The sequence below is a fragment of the Astyanax mexicanus genome, chromosome 10 (genome assembly GCF_023375975.1).
Source record: "Astyanax mexicanus isolate ESR-SI-001 chromosome 10, AstMex3_surface, whole genome shotgun sequence".
In the NCBI taxonomy this organism is placed as follows: domain Eukaryota; kingdom Metazoa; phylum Chordata; class Actinopteri; order Characiformes; family Acestrorhamphidae; genus Astyanax; species Astyanax mexicanus.
In genome coordinates this window covers 27962010-27982555 of record NC_064417.1, presented here as the reverse complement: position 1 = coordinate 27982555, position 20546 = coordinate 27962010, and the positions used below count along the sequence as shown (strand labels likewise).

The 20546-nt window shown below is 35.3% G+C and overlaps 1 protein-coding gene across 3 annotated transcripts; it reads right to left on the bottom strand.

Annotated features, from left to right (window-relative positions):
- mgarpa (mitochondria localized glutamic acid rich protein a) lies at nt 1–19748 on the bottom strand. Of its 3 annotated transcripts, none has more exons than XM_007229872.4 (8): nt 19555–19748; nt 15752–15852; nt 15177–15282; nt 14088–14096; nt 9179–9538; nt 4914–5812; nt 4223–4281; nt 1–3048 (listed from the first exon to the last, which is right to left on the bottom strand). In XM_007229872.4, exons 1-7 carry the CDS (start codon nt 19631–19633, stop codon nt 4246–4248), a joined length of 1590 nt encoding a protein of 529 aa, XP_007229934.3. In that variant the 5' UTR covers nt 19634–19748; the 3' UTR covers nt 1–3048; nt 4223–4245. The 3 variants fall into 3 exon arrangements, with proteins under 3 accessions (XP_007229934.3, XP_007229935.3, XP_049340372.1); XM_007229873.4 differs by having other exon boundaries at nt 4907–5812; nt 19555–19747; XM_049484415.1 differs by lacking the exon at nt 14088–14096.
- Between the last annotated feature and the right edge of the window lie 798 nt (nt 19749–20546).

The window sequence follows — 20546 nt, the reverse complement described above, 5'->3', positions numbered from 1 at the left end:
CCGCTTTCATTCCCTTTTTATTGAAATCAGACAATACTCTGCCTACATTCACAAACAATGGTCAGGCTTCCAACCTGGACCACTATTACAAGCATCGAACAAGCACAGGTTAGTAAATACACTTCACATACATCCCTCAAGCCATTTCAGGAGTTTAAAGATAGACAGATACACGAATCACAGAATATTATTTGAAACTCTCTCTTTAGACATCAGATGACCTACACAGAAAAAAAATAACGGAAACAAAACTGTAATTACGAAAGCTTTAATGCAAAGCTTAAAGCATTAGTTAACCTAGTTAGACATAAACCTTTACTAGAAGCATCAAAAAGAAATTAACTGGACAATAGCTTCACTGCTACTGAAGTGATGAAATCTGTTGCTGTGTCCAAAGACTAGGTTGCATTTTTCTGCCACTAGGTTGTAGAAGAAAGGAATCTTCATATACAACCGGTAGATGCAGCCAACATTCTGAGCAATTTAGAGGACGCAACTGTTGTATTACTTACAAAAAGGAAATAATATAAACAGCATTAATGGCATAACACAGCCTTGTTTGTTGAAGTTTGCTTTAAAATATTTAAAAGGTTTGTTTTTGTAATAAAAATTTGGTAACACATTATAATAATGGTCACAATTAACAGAACTTACAACAGTAATAAATATTAATAAATGGTTAAGTAATTTTCAACTTATTAATTCACACTATTACTATTATTACTATTATTAATTAACACCATTACTAAATGTTAATGCTTAAGTACGCTGTAAATAAAAATGAATAGAGACATACTTGTAATGTGTAAATAATTAATTGTTGAATTCTGTCCCAAATGCTAATCATGATGTACCCTTAATGTGTTGTGAAGTGTTAACTATAATTGTGAATTTAAAAAAAAGAAGAAAAGAAAACAAATATATATATATATATATATATATTTGTAATGCCACAGTGTTACCATGTGACCCTCATGCATGGTGTCACCACAAAGCTTTGTTAGACTGTTTCATATATACGTGACCAATAGCCCACTAAGGAAAATACCAAGTCCTACCTCGACTGCAGCCTAGGCTGTGGAACACAGCTAATATGTCAACTGCTAGGATAATACTGCACAGCTGAAGTGTAATAAGCTTGTCTTAATTGAGTAGTGACCATCAGCAGACAGACTTAAGGTCTAATAGCAAATTAACAGCAACAGAATAGATGTGTAAAACAAAAGAAACAGGTAAAGGAATACTGACGTCTGGTCCTCTGAGATGTGGCTAACGTTTGAGATTCACATTTATGGATAGAAGCCCTGCTTTAAATAAAGAAACGACACAGATCGCAAAGCAAACAGTAAAATTAGGTACAGTTTAACAGTAAAATGTACCTCATATCCCTAACATTTCACAGTCAAACTCTTCCAGTGCTGGTAATCATAATATGTTAAAAGGTTTTCTTTTCTTTTATGGGAAATATTGTGAAGGATCAGCAGCTACAAGTCAGGTGAGGTAGAAAAGGTGTAGTAACTGGTTTTAGTTTCCCATATATGCCAGTAACAGAGTGTCCTACACTATTAAAAGTACAGTAAAGGTGCTAAAAAGAGGTATTTGAGTAATACCATAGAATACATTTTTTGCCATGGTGCTGTCACTACGATGCTGGTGCAGGAGTCCAGGAGCAAGCACACTTGGCCAGGCGTGTGCTAGTCTCCACGCTCCTAATGTTGGGGGCATTATAGTGATAGGGGGAGTTTACACGAACAGGGATTGTGTTCTCGGCCTTCCAAATTTGTTAGAAAATAGGGTAAAATAGAAATTAATGAAGGCATTCTATCTGATTCTAAAGCATTGCAGTGCGAATTTGGTTGCATTCAGTGAAAAGAGAATTAGTAAGGTCAAATTGTAGTAGGGTGTTGGATGATCATCATCCATAATCCCAATTTATTCCAAAAGTATTGGATGGAGCTCCAACATTCATCATAGGTTTGTGCTTATAATCTGCTCCAGAAAGTCCTATTCTATTGGCCATATGTCTCTACAGGGACTAGATAAGTCAGCAATGGGTTATATTTAAGAGGACAATTATTTGAATATACTGATTAAAAGGGGTTTCCACACACATATGGACATATAGTGTTTGTATATGAAGAACCAGTTAAAAGTAGAAAAAGTCAGTGTAAAGGTTTTCCACACACCACAGCAGCAGTCACACAGCTCATGTTCAAAAATGTATGGCATCAAATGTGGTTATTCTCTGGCATCACTTAAGGACCCCTTTATAGCACCATTTATTTTGAATATAGAGTGTAATATATATCTTTTTCACAGTACAAGAAATGTTCCTCAAATGAAGAATGCATATATATATTTTTGGCTTAAGACTAAAAAAATATAATGGCTTTTATCTCACAAAGGTGCCTGAAAAAGAACTGCCAAGGAGTGTATCTGTGGCAGTGCTTAATGAATGTGTCCTCCTGGCATGGAAATCTTTGGCCTGGTGACATAGCAGCGGTTATTGTGTCAATGAGAAAACATGGCCGACCAGAGTAAGGTTTGAGGTAGGGTAAATGACTCCATCTGCAGTGCAGTGGTTAAGAAATGAAAGTACAGCTAAATACAAAAAGGATTGAAGTACAAAACTGATCCTTCACAACTTTCACACTGTAAATATAAGACATGCAGGTAGTCCAGAATTTATCCAGGTTTTGGACAGATCAACCATCTGTAGTTTTCATGAGTGTATAAAATAATAAATAGTTATAATTGTTTGTCTAAAACTTTGCATTTCTAGACTGTAATCATAGACTGTTAAGTATTGGTTGGTTCTAGTTTGTAAAGTGTGTAAACGTGTATCAGTAACAGTTGTATGAATGTAAAGAATGTAAATAAGAGATTGTTTTTCCCCATAGCCCAGTACCATTCAGGGCCAAATCAATGCAGTGGAATCTAAATAGACTAAAGCGAAGGGAATTCAGGTGATGGATAGGAAACAGAAGGTGGGAAGGCACATTCCTTATTCTTCATCAGGGATCAGGTTAACCATGGTGGGACTTCTCACTGAAAAACAAAGAGAGAGAGTTAAAATTTATTGTAGGGTCGTAAAATTTTTACATTTACATACTTTTATATTTGTTCAGTACTTAGTTTTTAATGCACATATGTATCAAAAATAAAGCTACTAAGTGATGTTGTACTGCATTTATTTTTTATTTTTGTAAATGCTAAAGTCAAGTTAAAAAAACATAGACACTGTTTATTACAAATAGTAATCGTAAACATCTTACAATTTAAGTGTTTCTTCATACCATCCCCTTCTTTCACATATTACCAACAGCATGTTAGACATAATTCATACCATCAACACCTTGCTTATATATACCTGTCTATTTAAAAAACACTATCACAACTAACACTAGTTGCTATATACAAAGTACATATTCTTTTACATTATCTATTTATTACATTGTTTATTTGTGGGACTACTGCCTTTCAGCATTTCCTGAATATATGCAATTTCTCAGGTTCACATGTTGTGTTATATATATATTTGTGTTATATATATCATATATAAAATATGCTACACATATTCTATATTTTTTATATTTACTATATTTTATTGCTGTCTGTTATGAGTGAACACTTGGGATTGCCATTTAATCTCAATCAATCCATCAATCTGTCTGTCTGTTGGTTACTTTTATAATTGGAAGTCAGTATGTAGGGGCTAGGTGTTTAAAAAAATAATAAAGAGTGCCACAATGCCCTTTTGAAAAGACGTATTTTGGTCATTTTCTTAGGGAAAGTAAGTACACATCGCCTAAAGAAACTACATGTTCTGCACATTTTAGACTCTTTGATTTAATGAAACAAAATGAACAAAATAATAGAAAAAAAGTTGTGAATAACTATGTCAATTGTGAAGTAAGTGAATAATTGTGCACTAAAATATGTGAAGTATGTTTTTGTACAGGACATGTATGTACACTTTTGAATATACCTGTAACAAGTAGTTTGCATAGAAAGTAGTGGAGTGAAATAAAAAAATAATTATACTAAACTATTAAACAATTTTAATTGTTTAAAGTATAGATACATAAAGTATTTAAGTACTGTAATTAATTTTATTAAAATGAATCACATACAAAGTAAATCACTAAATATGCATTTGAGTCTATTGTTTTTATCAAATAAACATTCTATGTGAGAAGAAAAAAGGTATCTGGGTTTTTACCTTGTTAACTCCCCCTGTTTATGTTAGGACATCTGTACCTTAAGCAGGCGGCGCTTGCCCTGTGAATGAGAAATAAACAAAAACAAATAGTATGTATATTTAGATTTATAGGAAATATCCTTTTGCAGGAATTAAGGAATAGTTGGACAATAAATTGAATTAAAATGATTCATAACTAACTGCAGTCACAGCCAAGGAATTCTCCAGGACCAGAGTTTGTAACCACCGTTCTAGACCATATTAGTTTATTTGTGCCAAATGAATGTAGAACTGTGTGTGATTTAAGACATTATTTAAGATAATGTAATTATTTATATATATATAAATATATAAATATATATATATATATATATATATATATATATTTTTTTTTTTTTTTTAGATATGTGAAATTAATGCCAATCCTATGTGGTTTTTAGCATCTCTAAAAGAAAAAAGCGAAATTTAGACATTAAACTTTTTTTGGCTAATGGACTCCATCCAAAGTAAGTGTTAAGTCATGCATATTACTTTTATTTTTTTATATCAAACTACAGGTTTATGTTTATATATTATTGGTTTCAACAATAATAAAATGTTTATGTTTGATAAAATCAATGTGACACTTTATAATGTCTCTAATGTAGCTTCACATACACTAATTCAGAGCACTGACTGTGGAACTGTGATGTTAAAACAGATTACCTTTTACCTGTCCTGCTGGCTCCTCCTCGTTATCAGGAGCTGGGATGACCCTTCCAATCACGGGGGAAACACCAAGAACCTTGGGCTTCTTCTCTGCCTTTGGGGCTCCCTCCAGAACAACTACAATATATTCACGTTTAGCTTCAGGGGCTGGGTTCTCCACATCAGCGGGGGGTACTGCTGTCTCTACCGGAGCAGTCTCCTCTGCAGCAACCTGACTTTCCACAGCTGGCTCTGGTACACTTACTGCTACCTCCACAACTGGACTTACTGCAGCCTCTTCAACAGCAGCTTCTGCAATCAGTTCTGAACTTTCTGATACCTGCTCTGCAACTTCCACTGCCTCACCTTCTGTTACTGGGGGGCTGGCTGCCTCCTCAACTTCTACTGGCTCTGCTGCTGGAGGAACTTGTGCCTCTTCTACTGCTGGGGCAACTGGTACTTCTTCTACTGGGGCCTCTTCCACAACTGGTGCTTCTTCTACTGCTGGGGCAACTGGTACTACTTCTACTGGCACCTCCTCAGAAACTGATGCCTCTTCCACTGCTGGGGCAACTGCTACCTCTTCTACTGGCACCTCCTCAGAAACTGATGCCTCTTCCACTGCTGGGGCAACTGCTACCTCTTCTACTGGCACCTCCTCAGCAACTGATGCCTCTTCCACTGCTGGAGCAACTGCTACCTCTTCATTAACTGGGGCAACAGACACATCCTCTGCAATTAGATCAACTGGGGCCTCCTCTACTGCTGGGACGTCAGGTGATTCCTCTGTAGTTTGGGCAGCTGGAGCTTCAGCTACCTTCTCAAGTTCTGCTTCCTCAATCACAGGAAGTTCTTCATCCAGAGCAAGAACCACTGGCTTCTCCACCACAGAAGCAGCAGCTATCGCTCCATTTTCCTGAGCCCCTGCAAGACAAAACCAACCAAGTCAGACAACAATTTGTTATAAATTATTATCAAATAGCATTTTTATTGGAAACAATTAAATATTCCTTTGATTATGATCGAGATTGATGATGCACTGAAATGTCTCTACTTGATTCTAAAGTAATTCAGCTTCATCTGAGATATCATTTTAGTTTTTACTGCAAAAAAGATATTTAGACATTGGAATAGGAACACTAAAATGAATAACTTTTGCTAGTATGCTTATTTAAGTTAATAATCTCATAAATTGATGAGTTTCTGTGATTTTACCAAATTGAAAACCTCTGGAATATAAATCAACAGGAAGATGGATGATCACAAAGCTGTACTGCTTGGATTTTTGCACCAGGAGTTGCATAAAGTTATCCAAAAGCAGTGTGTAAGACTGGTGGAGGAGAACAGGCCAAGATGCTTCAAAACTGTAACTGAACTCTTACAACTTTATGAATATGAACTTGTTTTTTTTGCATTGTTTGAGGTCTGAAAGCTCTGCATTTTTTTATTCTTTCAGGAATTTCTCATTGTCTGCGAATAAATGCTCTAAACGACAATATTTTATTAAGATTTTGGGAGGAATATTGTCCGTAGTTTATAGAATAAAACAGCAGTGTTCATTTGACTCATTTATCAATTACTGTTAACTGCTCTCTTATGAATTAATATATGATGGCCAAGAGTAGCTTATTAAAAGGTTACTGCAATCAAAATATCATCATCAGTGACACATTTGTCCTCGTGCACGGCTGCATACTACATTGTCAAAATACAGAGCAGACTAGAGGAAAAAGAAGCAGAAGAAAAAAAAAATCATGTGTATAAGCCATTTCCATGTAAGTGCGTGCACCATTCCTTCATTCCTTCTGTAAATGCTTGCTTATGTCAAGTGAATGGATGAGCTCATTCACCAAAGGGGCAGTATATTTGTGTTACTGTGTTTAGTTAGAGGAGACTGAAGATGATGCATTCCTAAACATTTTGTAAGCAGAATTAGCAAGATGTTTTATTTGAGCTCTCAGGTAACTTTAACCAAAGTCTAAAACATTTTAGTAGGAGTATGGTTTCTTCACCTCACATGGTAATTGTATAGCTTTATGACTACTAACTCCAAAAACTGTCCAATTCCCCCATTAATCAACAGCCATAAGTTACTCTAGGCAGCTGCCTAGAGCTCTGAAAATTACCAAGACTTGTCTTTGGGACAATTTCCTTTTATCTAGTAATAAATCTCATTTAATTAAAGAAATGTTTGACCAGGGCTGCACAAGCTTTTCAATGCCACTTTACACAATATGACCAACATTCCAGGCTTTACTGCCAAATATCACTAGGAAATGCACCACCAGAAAAACAGATCTATTATGAATTGTTGAATTTTTACTCTTATAATCTCGTATGTTATAATTTTCAAAATTAATAGGCATAAATATATACATATGAAAGTGTGGCTTACACTCAAACTTGATAAAAAAAAAAATCTGAAATGTCGTTTGTGTTTGCAAAAAGGAATCAAACCGACCAAATTAAGAGAAAAACACAGAGCATATTTTGAGTTATGAAGACTTTTATTAGTGGCTGAAATTCTCTTGACCACACTTTGATTACATGACTTTAACTTAGGCCAGTTAAAGAAGCAATTTGAATGACCACACAAAATATATATATATATATATATTTTTTTTTTTCGTTCCTTGCTGGTAATTGAGTTCCTTTCAGTTCATCTATACAGAGGAATAATTTAGGCTTTATATTTTTCTATATATATATATAAAAAAAGGAAATCAAGAAAAAAAAAATACATTACATACACATAGTTGAACTTCTGATGGCTCATAAATGCACAAGACCAACTGTTTTCACAGGTCAGTGGTTCCTAAAATATGCTGGCGTGTACCACCTATGTGATATCTGGCAGAGAAGCTTAATTTTCTCCAGGCTTTTATACAATTTAGACTAAGCATTACAGACAATTAGAACTGTGTATATCCTAACAGGATTCTGTAGGATTGTGTTTGCATGGATAACAGAGGAGGTAAGGCTACAGGTCAGCAGTTGCAAGAGGCTGGCTCAGGTTTGTAAACAGTGAGGATGATTAAGAAGTGTAAAAAAAGATCAGAACAGCAGTAGATAAGACAAGATGTATGAGGATAAAGAGGAACTGCTGGGTAAGATTTTTGGTCGTGGTTTATAAAAAGCATAAAAGCAGCGGCTTCACAGTGGTTTCTTGGAGGCTCTTATTAAAGGTCATCATCATCATCATTGCTTCCCTAACTGTAAGTATTGTCTGTTGTCTACATGTGTAGATGCTGTTCCTGAACTAACTGATATAGTGCAATATAATTTATTTTATTTTTCCAGCAAACCCCAGGACTATTAATAAAAATGCAAACATGTACACTGATGATTTCAAGTCAGAACTACGAAGAGTGAAGCACCTACCATGTACCCACCATGTAGCTTATACTCCCTTTATTATTCAGCCATTGTTTTATTCAGCTCAAATAAATAACTGCCACAAAGGGACACAAGTACAACTAATATTAACCCAATGACTGCAAATAAGCATGGACAGCGTGACATCAACAGTGAAGCCACCACAGGTCTAGCTGGTTGTGGTATGATGTGTAGTAAAACCTCAGAAATGCTGTCTCAGACTGAATATATTTAAAAAAAAAAAGAAAAAAAAAGAAAAAAAAAAAGTACATTCAGGCCGATTCATCTCAGGGGTAAACAGAGTAAACATAGCTGAGGTCTGATACGCTTATTTGTAATCTGATGGAAATGTAATGGTTGGGTGTAAATAGTTTGGTAATAAAATATATTAACCATATTTAACATGGGAATATTACACTTACTGGACACTTTGGGAATCCAGTGGGGGTTTAAAAAAAAAAAACCTCTGGCTAAACATTCAACAACATGATAGACAATTTTGGGATAATTTTCATAGAACAGAAAAGAAGGAGACCAGAGTCCATGTTTATTCACAGCCATTGTGTTAGCCTAATGGAAAGCTGAAGGTTTGAGCTAATAACCACAGTTAGGAAAGTGCTTGTTGCATCTAGCTCTACAATGTGCGTTTTGGTTTTCTGTTCTATTAAGGGTGGCATCCACATGAACACTTTTTAATTAAGAATATATGTAGGAGTTCCTTAGTTATTGTGGGAGTGTGCTGAAAGTATGGTTGTTGACAGGCCTCTCTTTTTGACCAGGTTTCTGCCATGTTATGTTTTGTGAATGTGTAATTATTTTATGTTTGGTATTATATGCTGATATATCCTAAAGACCGATCAGCCTTTGTATCGGCAGCCTCTGCTGTCGACTCTTTCTATGAGGCTGGTGCCGTACCGTTGCTCTCGGCCGCAGGCTCCTCCGGGACGGCGGCAGCTGGTTCCTCAGCAGGAAACACGGGAGTTTCTAGTGCTTCTGCTGCAGCCTCAACCTCCTCCGCAATCTTCTCCACCTCCTTGGCTACTGCCGCCACCTCCTCCGCTGTCTCTGCCACAACAGCAGCCACCTCAGCGACCACCTCTGCTGTCTCAACGACCACTTCAGCAGCTTTCTCCATCACAGTCTCTGCAGAGGCTGTCACCTCTCCATTAACCTCTTCAGCTAGCTCCACCACAGGCAGCGCCTCCTCACCATTAGCCTCTGGTACAGCCTCAACCTCCTCCACTGCCTCAGCTGCCTCCTCGACTTCCTCATCGCCTTTTATAAAACGGAAATATAAAATATTAGCAAGTAAAAAGAGGCAAGGAAATCACTGTTTACATGTTATATACAGTTAAAATATATGTTACCATGCTTAAAACATAAACATATTAAAGACATTGTTTACACATTTACAGCATCAACCTTACTACCAATAACAAACAAAGGTAAAATATAAAAAATAAATATAATCATTCAAAAGTTTGGAACCACTGTCTAGCCAATGATTTTAACAAATATAAACAAAAACAGATTAGTTCTTTTAAAAATGCACAAGACTATTCCAGTATCTTACGCCTCTTTTCAAACACAAGCAACCTAATATGTGCCCTGATTAATGAAGAGCCCTAAAATTGATTTAAAAATAACCAAAAGCTATAGAACGCTGATTTATCAGTTCAAATAAAACTTTGCAGTAAAATGTGAACTTGCAGTAACTTATGGTGGATTAGCAAAACTATCACTTCCTATTAGTACATTACAGATTAGGGCATCATATTTTGTGTACTAAACTGACAAATCCTCACCAATAGGACTAATATTATATATAGTATTATTAGCGCAGGGGTGCTGAGAAGCTGGCACCAGCAAAAGTATGATGGTTGCTTTACTTAAGCACAGCCATTTTTCCCTGGTAATTTACAGATGTGTGTCCAGTTAAAAAAAAAAACCTAGCTAGAGACCAGAAGTTTAAGACAGGAGTATTGCATTCCTGTGTTAGTGAGTAGCTCGTAATTGGGGTACAGCCACAATGTGACCAGCACTAGGAACCTGAAGACCTGCACATGCTTTCTTTATGACTTCTGAAGCCAGCTGAACACATTTTTAAACGACTGCATCAATAGCATTTTTCATGCTTAAAGGAGAAAACTAATAATCACCAATATTATTACAACTTCTAACGGACACCCAGGCTTGCTAACATTGGGCTAAATAATTGGGAGAGGAGGGCCTTACTACCCACGACCAGCCATGGAAAGCTGTGGCAAACCTGGAGATAAAATGTATGACAGTTGTACAATTCAGAATGAGTTGTTGTTAATGCAATGCTTTTTACAACACTTAACATTTTATAATGCATGATAATTTGCTGTTTAGATAATGCAAACTGAAATGTGGTAAAGGATTCCAAACTTCTGAATGACCATTTACATTATGTGTAATACTATGAACTGCACAAATATGTGAAAACCTCTCACATACACTTTCCCACACTCACTTTCTTCCTCCCTTACTTTCATCTCACTAAAACAATTAAATAAAAAAGAAAAAGCATCAGTGTAGGCAGCATGCAATAAGCAAGAACAGGAGGGAGGCAAGGGAAGAGAAATACCAAACCACACAGCAGAGCAGGTAGGGGAAACAAAAGAAGGAAGAACAGAGGAAGGTAGAAGTGAGGTAAAAGTGAGGGTGGGGGTCAGGAAAAGTAAGATGGTTGAGCCTTACCATCTGTTACAATCTACCAGTACCACTAACTCTGTAAAATCAAACAGCAGAGAGACAGAACCAAACGGATATTCGTTTTTTTTTTTTTTTTTTTTAATGGAGACGGAATCAAGACCAGACAACTCTACAGAAGAGCTGCTGAGACTTTACTTTAAGAGGTGTCAGAGTCAGAAAAGAACAAAAAGAAAAAAAAACACACTAGAGAGCTTTAGGATTGGGAGAAGGAGAAAAAATGATGTAAGAGTAGAGAAAGCAGGACTCAGGGTTATTAGCAGTACTGTGCGGAGGGAAGGGAGAGATCCAAACAGTCTGAAGACTGAAGATTATGGGTGCCAAATCTTGACTGCATCAGTTAGTTATTACTCTGGAAAGAGTCAGAACAAAGACAGAGTTAGAACAGTAAGAAGAAGATTGAGTGAGTACTCATATTTGGAAATCTGAATCATGCCTAAGTACTTTCCCCCTCCAAAAGGGTGCTCATGCACGATACAAGGCATTCAGGCCTAGTGTGAGTACACGTTCAGATCAGTTAGTTTGAATTGGTGTTAAACACTGCATTAATTTAAATATCTGTAGAATTGCACAACATATCCAATGACAGAATTATCACATGTCTACATGGTATGACTAATGACACATTGGCTACGGTCACACAGCAGGTACAGTTCTAAATGTGATTTTATTACCAAATCCATTATTTTTTTTAAAAGCTGTTCTTTTTAGTGTGACCTATATTCGACATATTAGTCCAGAGGTAAACAATCAAAATGAAGTTAACAGTAACAGCCACTTCCTTAATGCCCATGTTAATGTGCAGTGGAGGTAATAACAGGTAAGGGCAGCTACTTCACAGGATAAAAACCTAAAACAAGAAATCTGTAAACCTCTCTCACTACAATTGTCCATTTTCTTTCTCTTCAGCATGCATTTATAAAATGAGGAATGTGTAAGAATGTGTTGTTGGATTGAAGTAAAAGTTGCATGATTTCCAAAAGAATTAATAAAATCTGATTGTTTAGACTAGGTCACATATAAACAGATTTTAATAACACATTAAAACACCCGGCATTATGTTAAGATTTTGGTGATCACCTTTAAAATTCACTATAGAAAACTAGAATGCATTTTGATCGGATTACAATCAGAGCATCCAAATCACATCAAGTGTAAACTAGAGTTGTAAGAGAATATCAATATCATATTGTATCACAACATTTTGTTTGGCAATACTGTATAGATTTTCAAAAACACTACTGATTTTTAAGTACTAATTTACAAATAAAAATGGATGTATGAGGTGTTGTATTTAAACCTCGACCACTAGACTACAGTGTTGTACTCAGTTATTAGATCCCACTATTTTGACTGGCTACAATTACAATAAGATAAATATCACGTGTATATTTATAGTGACAGTTTTCTAAAATTTGATTGAAACAATATCACACCATGTTCGAATAACTTAAAATACCTGCTGCATGAACATAGATAAGGAGTGTTACAAGTAAAAAAGAATGACTATTAATTTGTGAAGCAATTTAGTAAGTGGCTCCAAGCGGTATAAATGGTAATGGGGTTGGAATGTGTGAGGACGTTGAGGAAAGTGACAGAACAAGACAAGACAGTACAGAAGTACAAATGGGTCATTAAGGTGAAGAGCCAATAGGAGTGAAGGAGGGTGGAGCCCTGTTCTGATTAACAGGAGCTCTGACCAGGAATAGCTACAGGCAGGAGGGGCAAGGAGTCAAGATACCTGGAGATAAAACTCACAAACACAGAGCACTGCAAATACACTGTGCAGCTTCACATCTAATCCAATACAAATTATTTTATGTAAAACTTCCAATAGTTTATCAATAAGATACAGAGCAGTTAAAGCAATACTGTTGTCAATAGTTTCTATCTTTACTACCTTTTCACTCAGTAAGGTCTTGTTAACAAGATAATTAGTTGCATCAAATGTGTTGAAGGCACCAGACAGCGCAGGGAAGAACTATAAAAGCCACACTTTTTGGACTTGTTTGTCATCATATTCTGTGAAACGGACACCAATAAATTCTGAATTAAATAACATTTGCTTATTTAGGAGTATTTTATCATCTTCAGTAACACAGATGTGATGCATCATGTATTGCAGAATCACAGTATCATATTATCATTATGGGCAACATGTAGTGGAAAAATTGCTTTGTGAGATGCCCTGTAATTCAGAACCTTAATTCTGAGGTCTGCTAGACTTAAACAACTTCAGCTTTGGTTAGCTAAAATGTTACCTACTTCATTCTATTGTCCTTCAGGACTTGTAAGTCTTGTTACATGCTTTGGCCTAGGGATGGAGGATACGGTCAAATTGATATCAGAATATATTTCCAAGCTTCAGTCAAATTTCAATATCAATACTAATATGAACATAAATGCATAGAAAAACTACAAACTTAAACAATGAATTTGCTAATTAAAAGTAATACACCCTGTAATGAAAGTCAGTGATTCATGTTGTAAATATTGTACAGGGAAATATCAGAAGTGTTTTTTTAAATAAATAAATAAATCACATTACCACTGTTAATAAAATGCAATTATTGTCCAGCTGTGAATTGCCATTAATTGACTTGAGACAACAGAACAGTCTTACCTATAACTAATTTATTACTGCCAGTGTCCCATTCTCAGTTGGACACCAAAATAAAATGCTATTCCTCTTAAAGTTACTTATATTAACATACATAGAAACTTAAACATTCAAAATCTTTTTTAAATTAATCAGAACAGGGTGCCCATTTACCAGTGTTAGTATTCTGCAGTGATCTGCAGTGTTTCACAGTGATTATTTAAATGGGCAATGAGCAAGTGAGGTCTAGCCCATTAAACTGAGTGGATGTAATTACTAAAAACATGGATTTTGACTGTATGGTGATCTCTACAGTGATATGACTTTCACAATTTCACAAATGGCTTCTATCTTAAATACAGTAGTTATGTAACCAGGCTATGCAGTTATTATCAGGCTGACACATTAGCAGCTTAGTTCAGTGAATGCAGAGCCAGAAGATGTCAGTAAAGTTTCACAGAGATTATGAAAAGTCATTTGTCTACTCACTGTCAGCACCTAAAGAGAAGAAAAAACACAAAGTAACAAGACATTAAAATCAATCCTCAACAAAAAAATGCACCAGTATATATGTGAACAAAACATAACATTAAATACTGTTGAAAAAAGTGAGTGAATTCTATCGTTTGACAGCAACAAGTTAGCTACAGTTACTTCAGCTGAAGTTAGTTATATGTTAACCATCCTAGCTGACGTCAGCTAGACAATGACTTGAAGCAGATGTCAGCTGGTCCAGCCAATGTTGCTTAGATGTTAATTACCCTAGATAGTATTGGCAAGATTAACTACCCTACATGGGGTTTGGACATTAACTACTCTTAGAAATACATGAAACTCTCTGGATGGTGTTAGCTAGACATTAACTACTATAAAAAAACATAATGATGTTAGCTACACTAGCTAATGTAAACTACACAGAGCGTACTTTAAAGACAGGCCTTAACCATTCCAGTTAAGGTTGTCAAGACATTACTACTCTAGCTCATTGGGTTAATGTTAACTATTGCAGCTAATGTTAGCTAAGCATTTACTATTTTAATAGACATTAGTCAACTTACCCTATATTATGTTAACTAAATGTTAACTATTCTATCTGATCTTAGCTAATCAGTAACTACTCCAGCTCATAAAAATGCCCAATTTTGGACATAGCTTTTGTCTGTCTTCCCTGTAATTAACTCTTAATAAGAATTTTAGTTTAAATAATTTGCACACAATAACCAATAGCGGTGCTGTCTTTAGTGAGAAGTTAATGGTTAAGGTTAAGTTAATGGTTATACTTTGTCAGGTGAGAAACCCTTTACAGTCTTATTCACTCAGCTCTGTTCTAAAGTGCGGACATAAAGCTAAATATACACAAACTGCTGGAGACAGAATGTGACCCTTCACCTAATCTTTCTCAGGGAGTGCTCCAGTGTCTGTCATCAGATCAGTAAGCGGACCAGTTCTCCCTTATAATGCACCTAGGGGTCAAACAGCATTCTACAAACGTCCACAATGTCTTAGGGTGGGACACTGACCAACTGGCTGGAGAGCTGTGTTGCTGACAGATGAATGTTCTAGAGAAGAGGGACATACCCTTTGGCGGCCACTGTTTAGGCTTCCAGTCATCCATGGGTCGTGCCTGGATCTCTGTAATGCGGTCATTATAGCGCGCGCCGTCTGAAGACATAGTTTTGTAGGTCTAATTCATAAACAAACAAAAAAAAAAGAACAGAAACAACAAATTTAGTGAAGCAGCAGTCCATACAATTGTTTTTACGTTTAAAGCAAAAGTACTAGTATTCCTAAATAGGGAGGGGACAAAATATTCTATTAAATGGCTCCAATAACTTGGTACAACCATCCCTGCAATGTCTTATATATTGATCTGATAGGTTCGTTAGGTGTAATTGTTCTCTACATTTTGACAATTTCATAAATGAACAAAGAAAACAAAACAATATAATCAGAAACAATTTTTCAGTAATTTATTTATATTAACCTGTATTAAATGTACTCATCTACATTTTCTGTGCAATTACACATTCTCACCAGAGAGGTCTCTAAATCACTCAAACTTACAGACTGTCGCTTAAAAAAAAAAAAAAAGCACATTGAACAATGAAACGTGTTTCCCTGCAGAGACAGACACTGAAGTAACAAAGACTCACGTATGTCAGGGATCCGGCCAAGGCTCCACCGCACAGAACTACATACAGAATGTTTTCACCACTGCCCCCTGGAACTGAGGACATGGGCCTCCGGGGAACGACTGTGAGAAGAAGAAAAAAAATCCACTTTAAAAATTTATTAATTTTAGCAAGTTTGTTTGTTTGTTTGTTTGTTTGGGTTTTGTGCCATATCTATATTTATGGCATCAACAATGTTCATAACTTGAGCATCACAGACTTAAATCAGTGTCTTCATATGAAGGACTTACAGAAAATTAAGTATTTTAGCTGGTGGAATCTTTTCAAACAGTTCTTTCACATTTGTAACCCTATAAAAGTTATTTCTGGTGGTTAGAAGTGCAGGGCAGTCTCATTTTGACAAGTACCTGAATTATGCAGTATATCAGACAAAATAGGTTTGGTGTTAGACAAATGCTTTTTTGCTTATTTACACTAACAATCACAGGAATTAGACTGGTTGACTTGAACAATACATAATTCAGTAAAACTGCTGACAGAATTTATTTTAACATTACAGCTACAACTAGAAGTCCTTATTTAAATAACTTCAATTTTAATTAAAGTAGGAAATTTCCATTGAATACGAAGTCAACATTTTTGAAAACGGGTTTGAAATTTTTGCAATAATTTGACTTGGCATGTAGAAAAATTACCATAAAATGATAACTTCCTCTACTAAAACAATGAACACAAAAAAAAATCATAAAAAATAATTTAAATATAAAGAGGCTTTTCAACACAATAAATTGCTATTTTAAGATCTTAAGTCAACGTTTTACAAAACATACAGACAAACCTCTCTATCTGCCAAGAAAGAGCTTCCATAAGCATTTATGCATATTAATAATAACTAAGTAACGATTTACATTTCATTTTGCAAACTTTTCAATAAAACAGTACTATTACATTAATCCCAGTGCATCATGATTGCAACGTAATAAACAAAACTAAGCCATCTTTTAGTAAACACTGGACTCACAGAAACTTTAAGCTTCCTACAGAAGGACATCAGCTTCCCCCTTCTCCTTCACTTACACTGAATTTATCCGTGACTAAACGATGCAGTCTAATGTTCTGTTTACTACAGAGCCGCTTGGCCTTGTGTCAGACTGGGCTCTGCATGCTTAGACCTGTGGTGGTCTTATCAGACTAATCTTTACTAAACAGTTCTATCCAACGTGTGCTCACGACAGTGGTTAAACTCACAGAACAACCAAGCAACCAAAAACAAATTACCTGAAAATAAATCTTTATATTAAATTCTCACTCTTAATCCTGTCAGTCATGCCCTCTTCAGATAAAAGAGCTTGAGATCCTACAGTGTTATTTATACCAGCTAATCTCCTAATCTGGTTTACAAGTCAAACAGTACAGAGAGAGTGAGCATGTATTACAGACACAATGCCCTGTCACTAATTACAGCAGGATTCTTAGGACAGATCGTTTAGAAAGCTTAGTATACCGGTAAGTACTATGCACGAGTACTCTATACTTGAGTGTTCAAACTCTATTAGTAAACTTTTAATATTTCCGTAATATTTAATATGTTAGTACTACAATATCCTCCTGCTAGTTTACTACGTTTTACTGTAATTTAATTATTCCACAATTTTACTAAACATTATTTTTTTTTGTATAAATGAGGAACTCTGTATTACTACAATGTAAGCATTAGTGATTTTATTTTAGTTTGTAGCCATTCTTAAATATTTTTTTATAAGATGAATATACATTCTAAATTTAAATAAGTATGCTCATACATTATATATACACTCACAATATACAACATGCATAATTTGATAGTAAAAATTCAACTTTTGTTTAAAAGTCTACAGTTTAATTCTCAACAGTTAAAAAAATCAGATATCAAAATATTCAGGTACCACTACTCTGAAATCAATATCAATATTGATTCAACACCAAACTTTCACTATGTGCACTATTAATCATTTAATTTTTTTAATAATATTTTCAGAATTATACTACTGCAACACAAAAAATAAAGATTTATTTAGTATAAATACCATGTTTCTACTGAATGTACTAAAAGTGTAAATTATATAATTGTGTTTCAGACTCTCAGTAGAAACAAACAAGTCTGACATTGTGTAAAATAATTGTGTAACAAATAAATTTAACAGCAAAAATCTACCACAAAACTAAAGGGCAGCCTATTTGGTCCATGTATATAATCTGCAAACAAATAATTAAATGTAAATCAGATAAATAGCTAAATAAAGAATATCACGATACTGCACACCCCTGAAACAACGTTGATGTGTGCACATCAATTTTTACATTGATTCCAAGTTATAGTTTTATATGCATGTATCTGTATTAAACTCTAATTGTATTAAATGTGTGCATCTTGTTTGTATTCTGTTCATATAAACTGTACTGAGGTCTTACAGAGTAGAAAACTATATTTAGCTAATAAGTATTAATATTATTATTTGTGTAAAGGACCTTTCAGTTAAACAAGCTCAGTTCAACTACTCAAAACCTTTAAATAAAGTTGATTCAGTGTCAACTATAACTTATATGAAGTTTGTTTTTTTCCATCATCAACCTAAAGATTTACTGCAACCAAAAAATCATGTTTATTCAAATGTTCTTTGCCATTAGAGCTGAAGATTTTAGGTACCAACCCAATTCAACCCAGCCCATAAAAAGTTTGCTACATATAAGAACTAGCCGCCTGGAATGTACTAGATAATAATTATACCTAGTCAGACACACACACACACACTCACATAAAAACATACATACACACACACAGACACACACAGACACACACACACACACACACACACAGACACACAGACACACACACACACACACACACACACACACACACACACACAGACACAGACACAGACACAGACACAGACACACACACAGACACACACACACACACAAACACACACAAACACACACAAACACACACAAACACACACAAACACACACAAACACACACAAACACACACACACACACACACACACAGCTGTGCACGTTCACCAGCACGTGAATGACTGAGGAGCCATTCTCCTTGCCCTCCCCCTCCATTTACTCCAATGAAGGTCACACATTAAAAGTCCTCCTGTTGGAATTTATGAACACTTCCTCCCTAATACACTAAATAAGTCACGTTCAGCCCGCCCTCTGTTTATTATTACGCAATATTTGGTTTTATAAGCGCGGTATAAATGAAAGTTTAAATAATCCTGGAAAAGTGTAAGGTAACAACTTGAAAAAGTAAAATAAATGATAAAGGAATGTAGAGTTAAATATAGTGAAGCTACATATATACAAAAAAACAGACATGTTATGCATATGTTCTGTATGTATTTTTAAGCCCGTACGCTCTGTCTGGACACCGTCTAACCACACAATACAAACAGCATGCATACAGCTGACCTTCACTGACCGTCTGCAAAAACCTAAATTTCGGCTTTTTTGGAATGTAACGTTCCACCTTAAAAGCTGCAGCAGTTTTGTGTGAGCTCTGGTATGGTCTACACAGCACCCCAACATTTAAGGTGGAACGGGGAAAAAATAACCCAAAAAGAAATAATTTTAGCTTTTTTTTTTTATTGGCTCGTAGCAGAGATAAATTCCTCCAAACAGTTATGTAAAAGTAAAAAATATAGTTATATTATTGTAACGTAGTGTTTTTATTTGATGAAGCTTTACTAAACATTAGTAAATTAAGTGTTTAAGAGCTCCGGGCCCCCTGTTGGTGTTCGTTAGTTTGCATCGCTTAAATAACCCCTTTTCTCACCGGCTCCGTTCAGGCTGGACCGAACCGCGAGGGCCTGACGGGCCGCACATCGCCTCCACGCTGCTCTGACCGCGAACATCCTGACACACGCGCCGGGGAGAGTGAAGCACGGCGGCCGCAGACTGAATAAACCAGAAGACACACGGAGGGGGCGTGAGGACACGAGGACACCGCAGCTACAGCAGATTTATACCACGGCAACACGCCTTTCAAAATAAAAGTCCCGACAGAACACAATGAAGCAGCATTACTACAAATACTGCTACTACTAATATCCATTATTAATACATTAATGTTCGTTTCTAATTTATAAAGCACTGATTATTATACCAAAAAAACACGAAGAATAGAAAGACAAATATTTTCTTTTTTTGATGGGGTTTCTCTTATAATATATACTTAAGGAAATTAGTAGTCACAAAAACAAATGAAAAGAGGGTCTACTTTTATCCATTTGGAGATATTAATAATTGAAATAAAATAATTGAATGTGGATATTCTTTACATTGTTTCAAAACTTAATGATGAATGGACCAATAGAAATGTATAATTTTTAATAAATTATTATTTTTTTATTTCCATTACCTTTCGAAATAAGACTTTAATCATAAACAGGCATAAACTAAAAAAAACACATTTTAAATACTTTACTATATACATTTCTATTATCAGTTATTAGTTATATTAAAATTAGTTTTAGCTGGTTATTTTAATAAGAGAACATAAAAACACTTATGACTTAACAGGGTCAAGTAATCCATAAAGGAGGCATCTGTGACCTAAGGTTAGAGAGACGTCGACTCCTCCCTCCCTTTTGGGTAAAGTATCATTGAGCAAGACACCCAATCACTTGAGGGTGTTTCTTTACATTTTTCACAAATGTAATGGCTACAAAGATATTTCATAATCTAATAAATACTTTAATAAAAAATATTCTAGGTTTATTATATATCAATTACACTTACAGACTTAAATACATCTGTGGCTTTCTA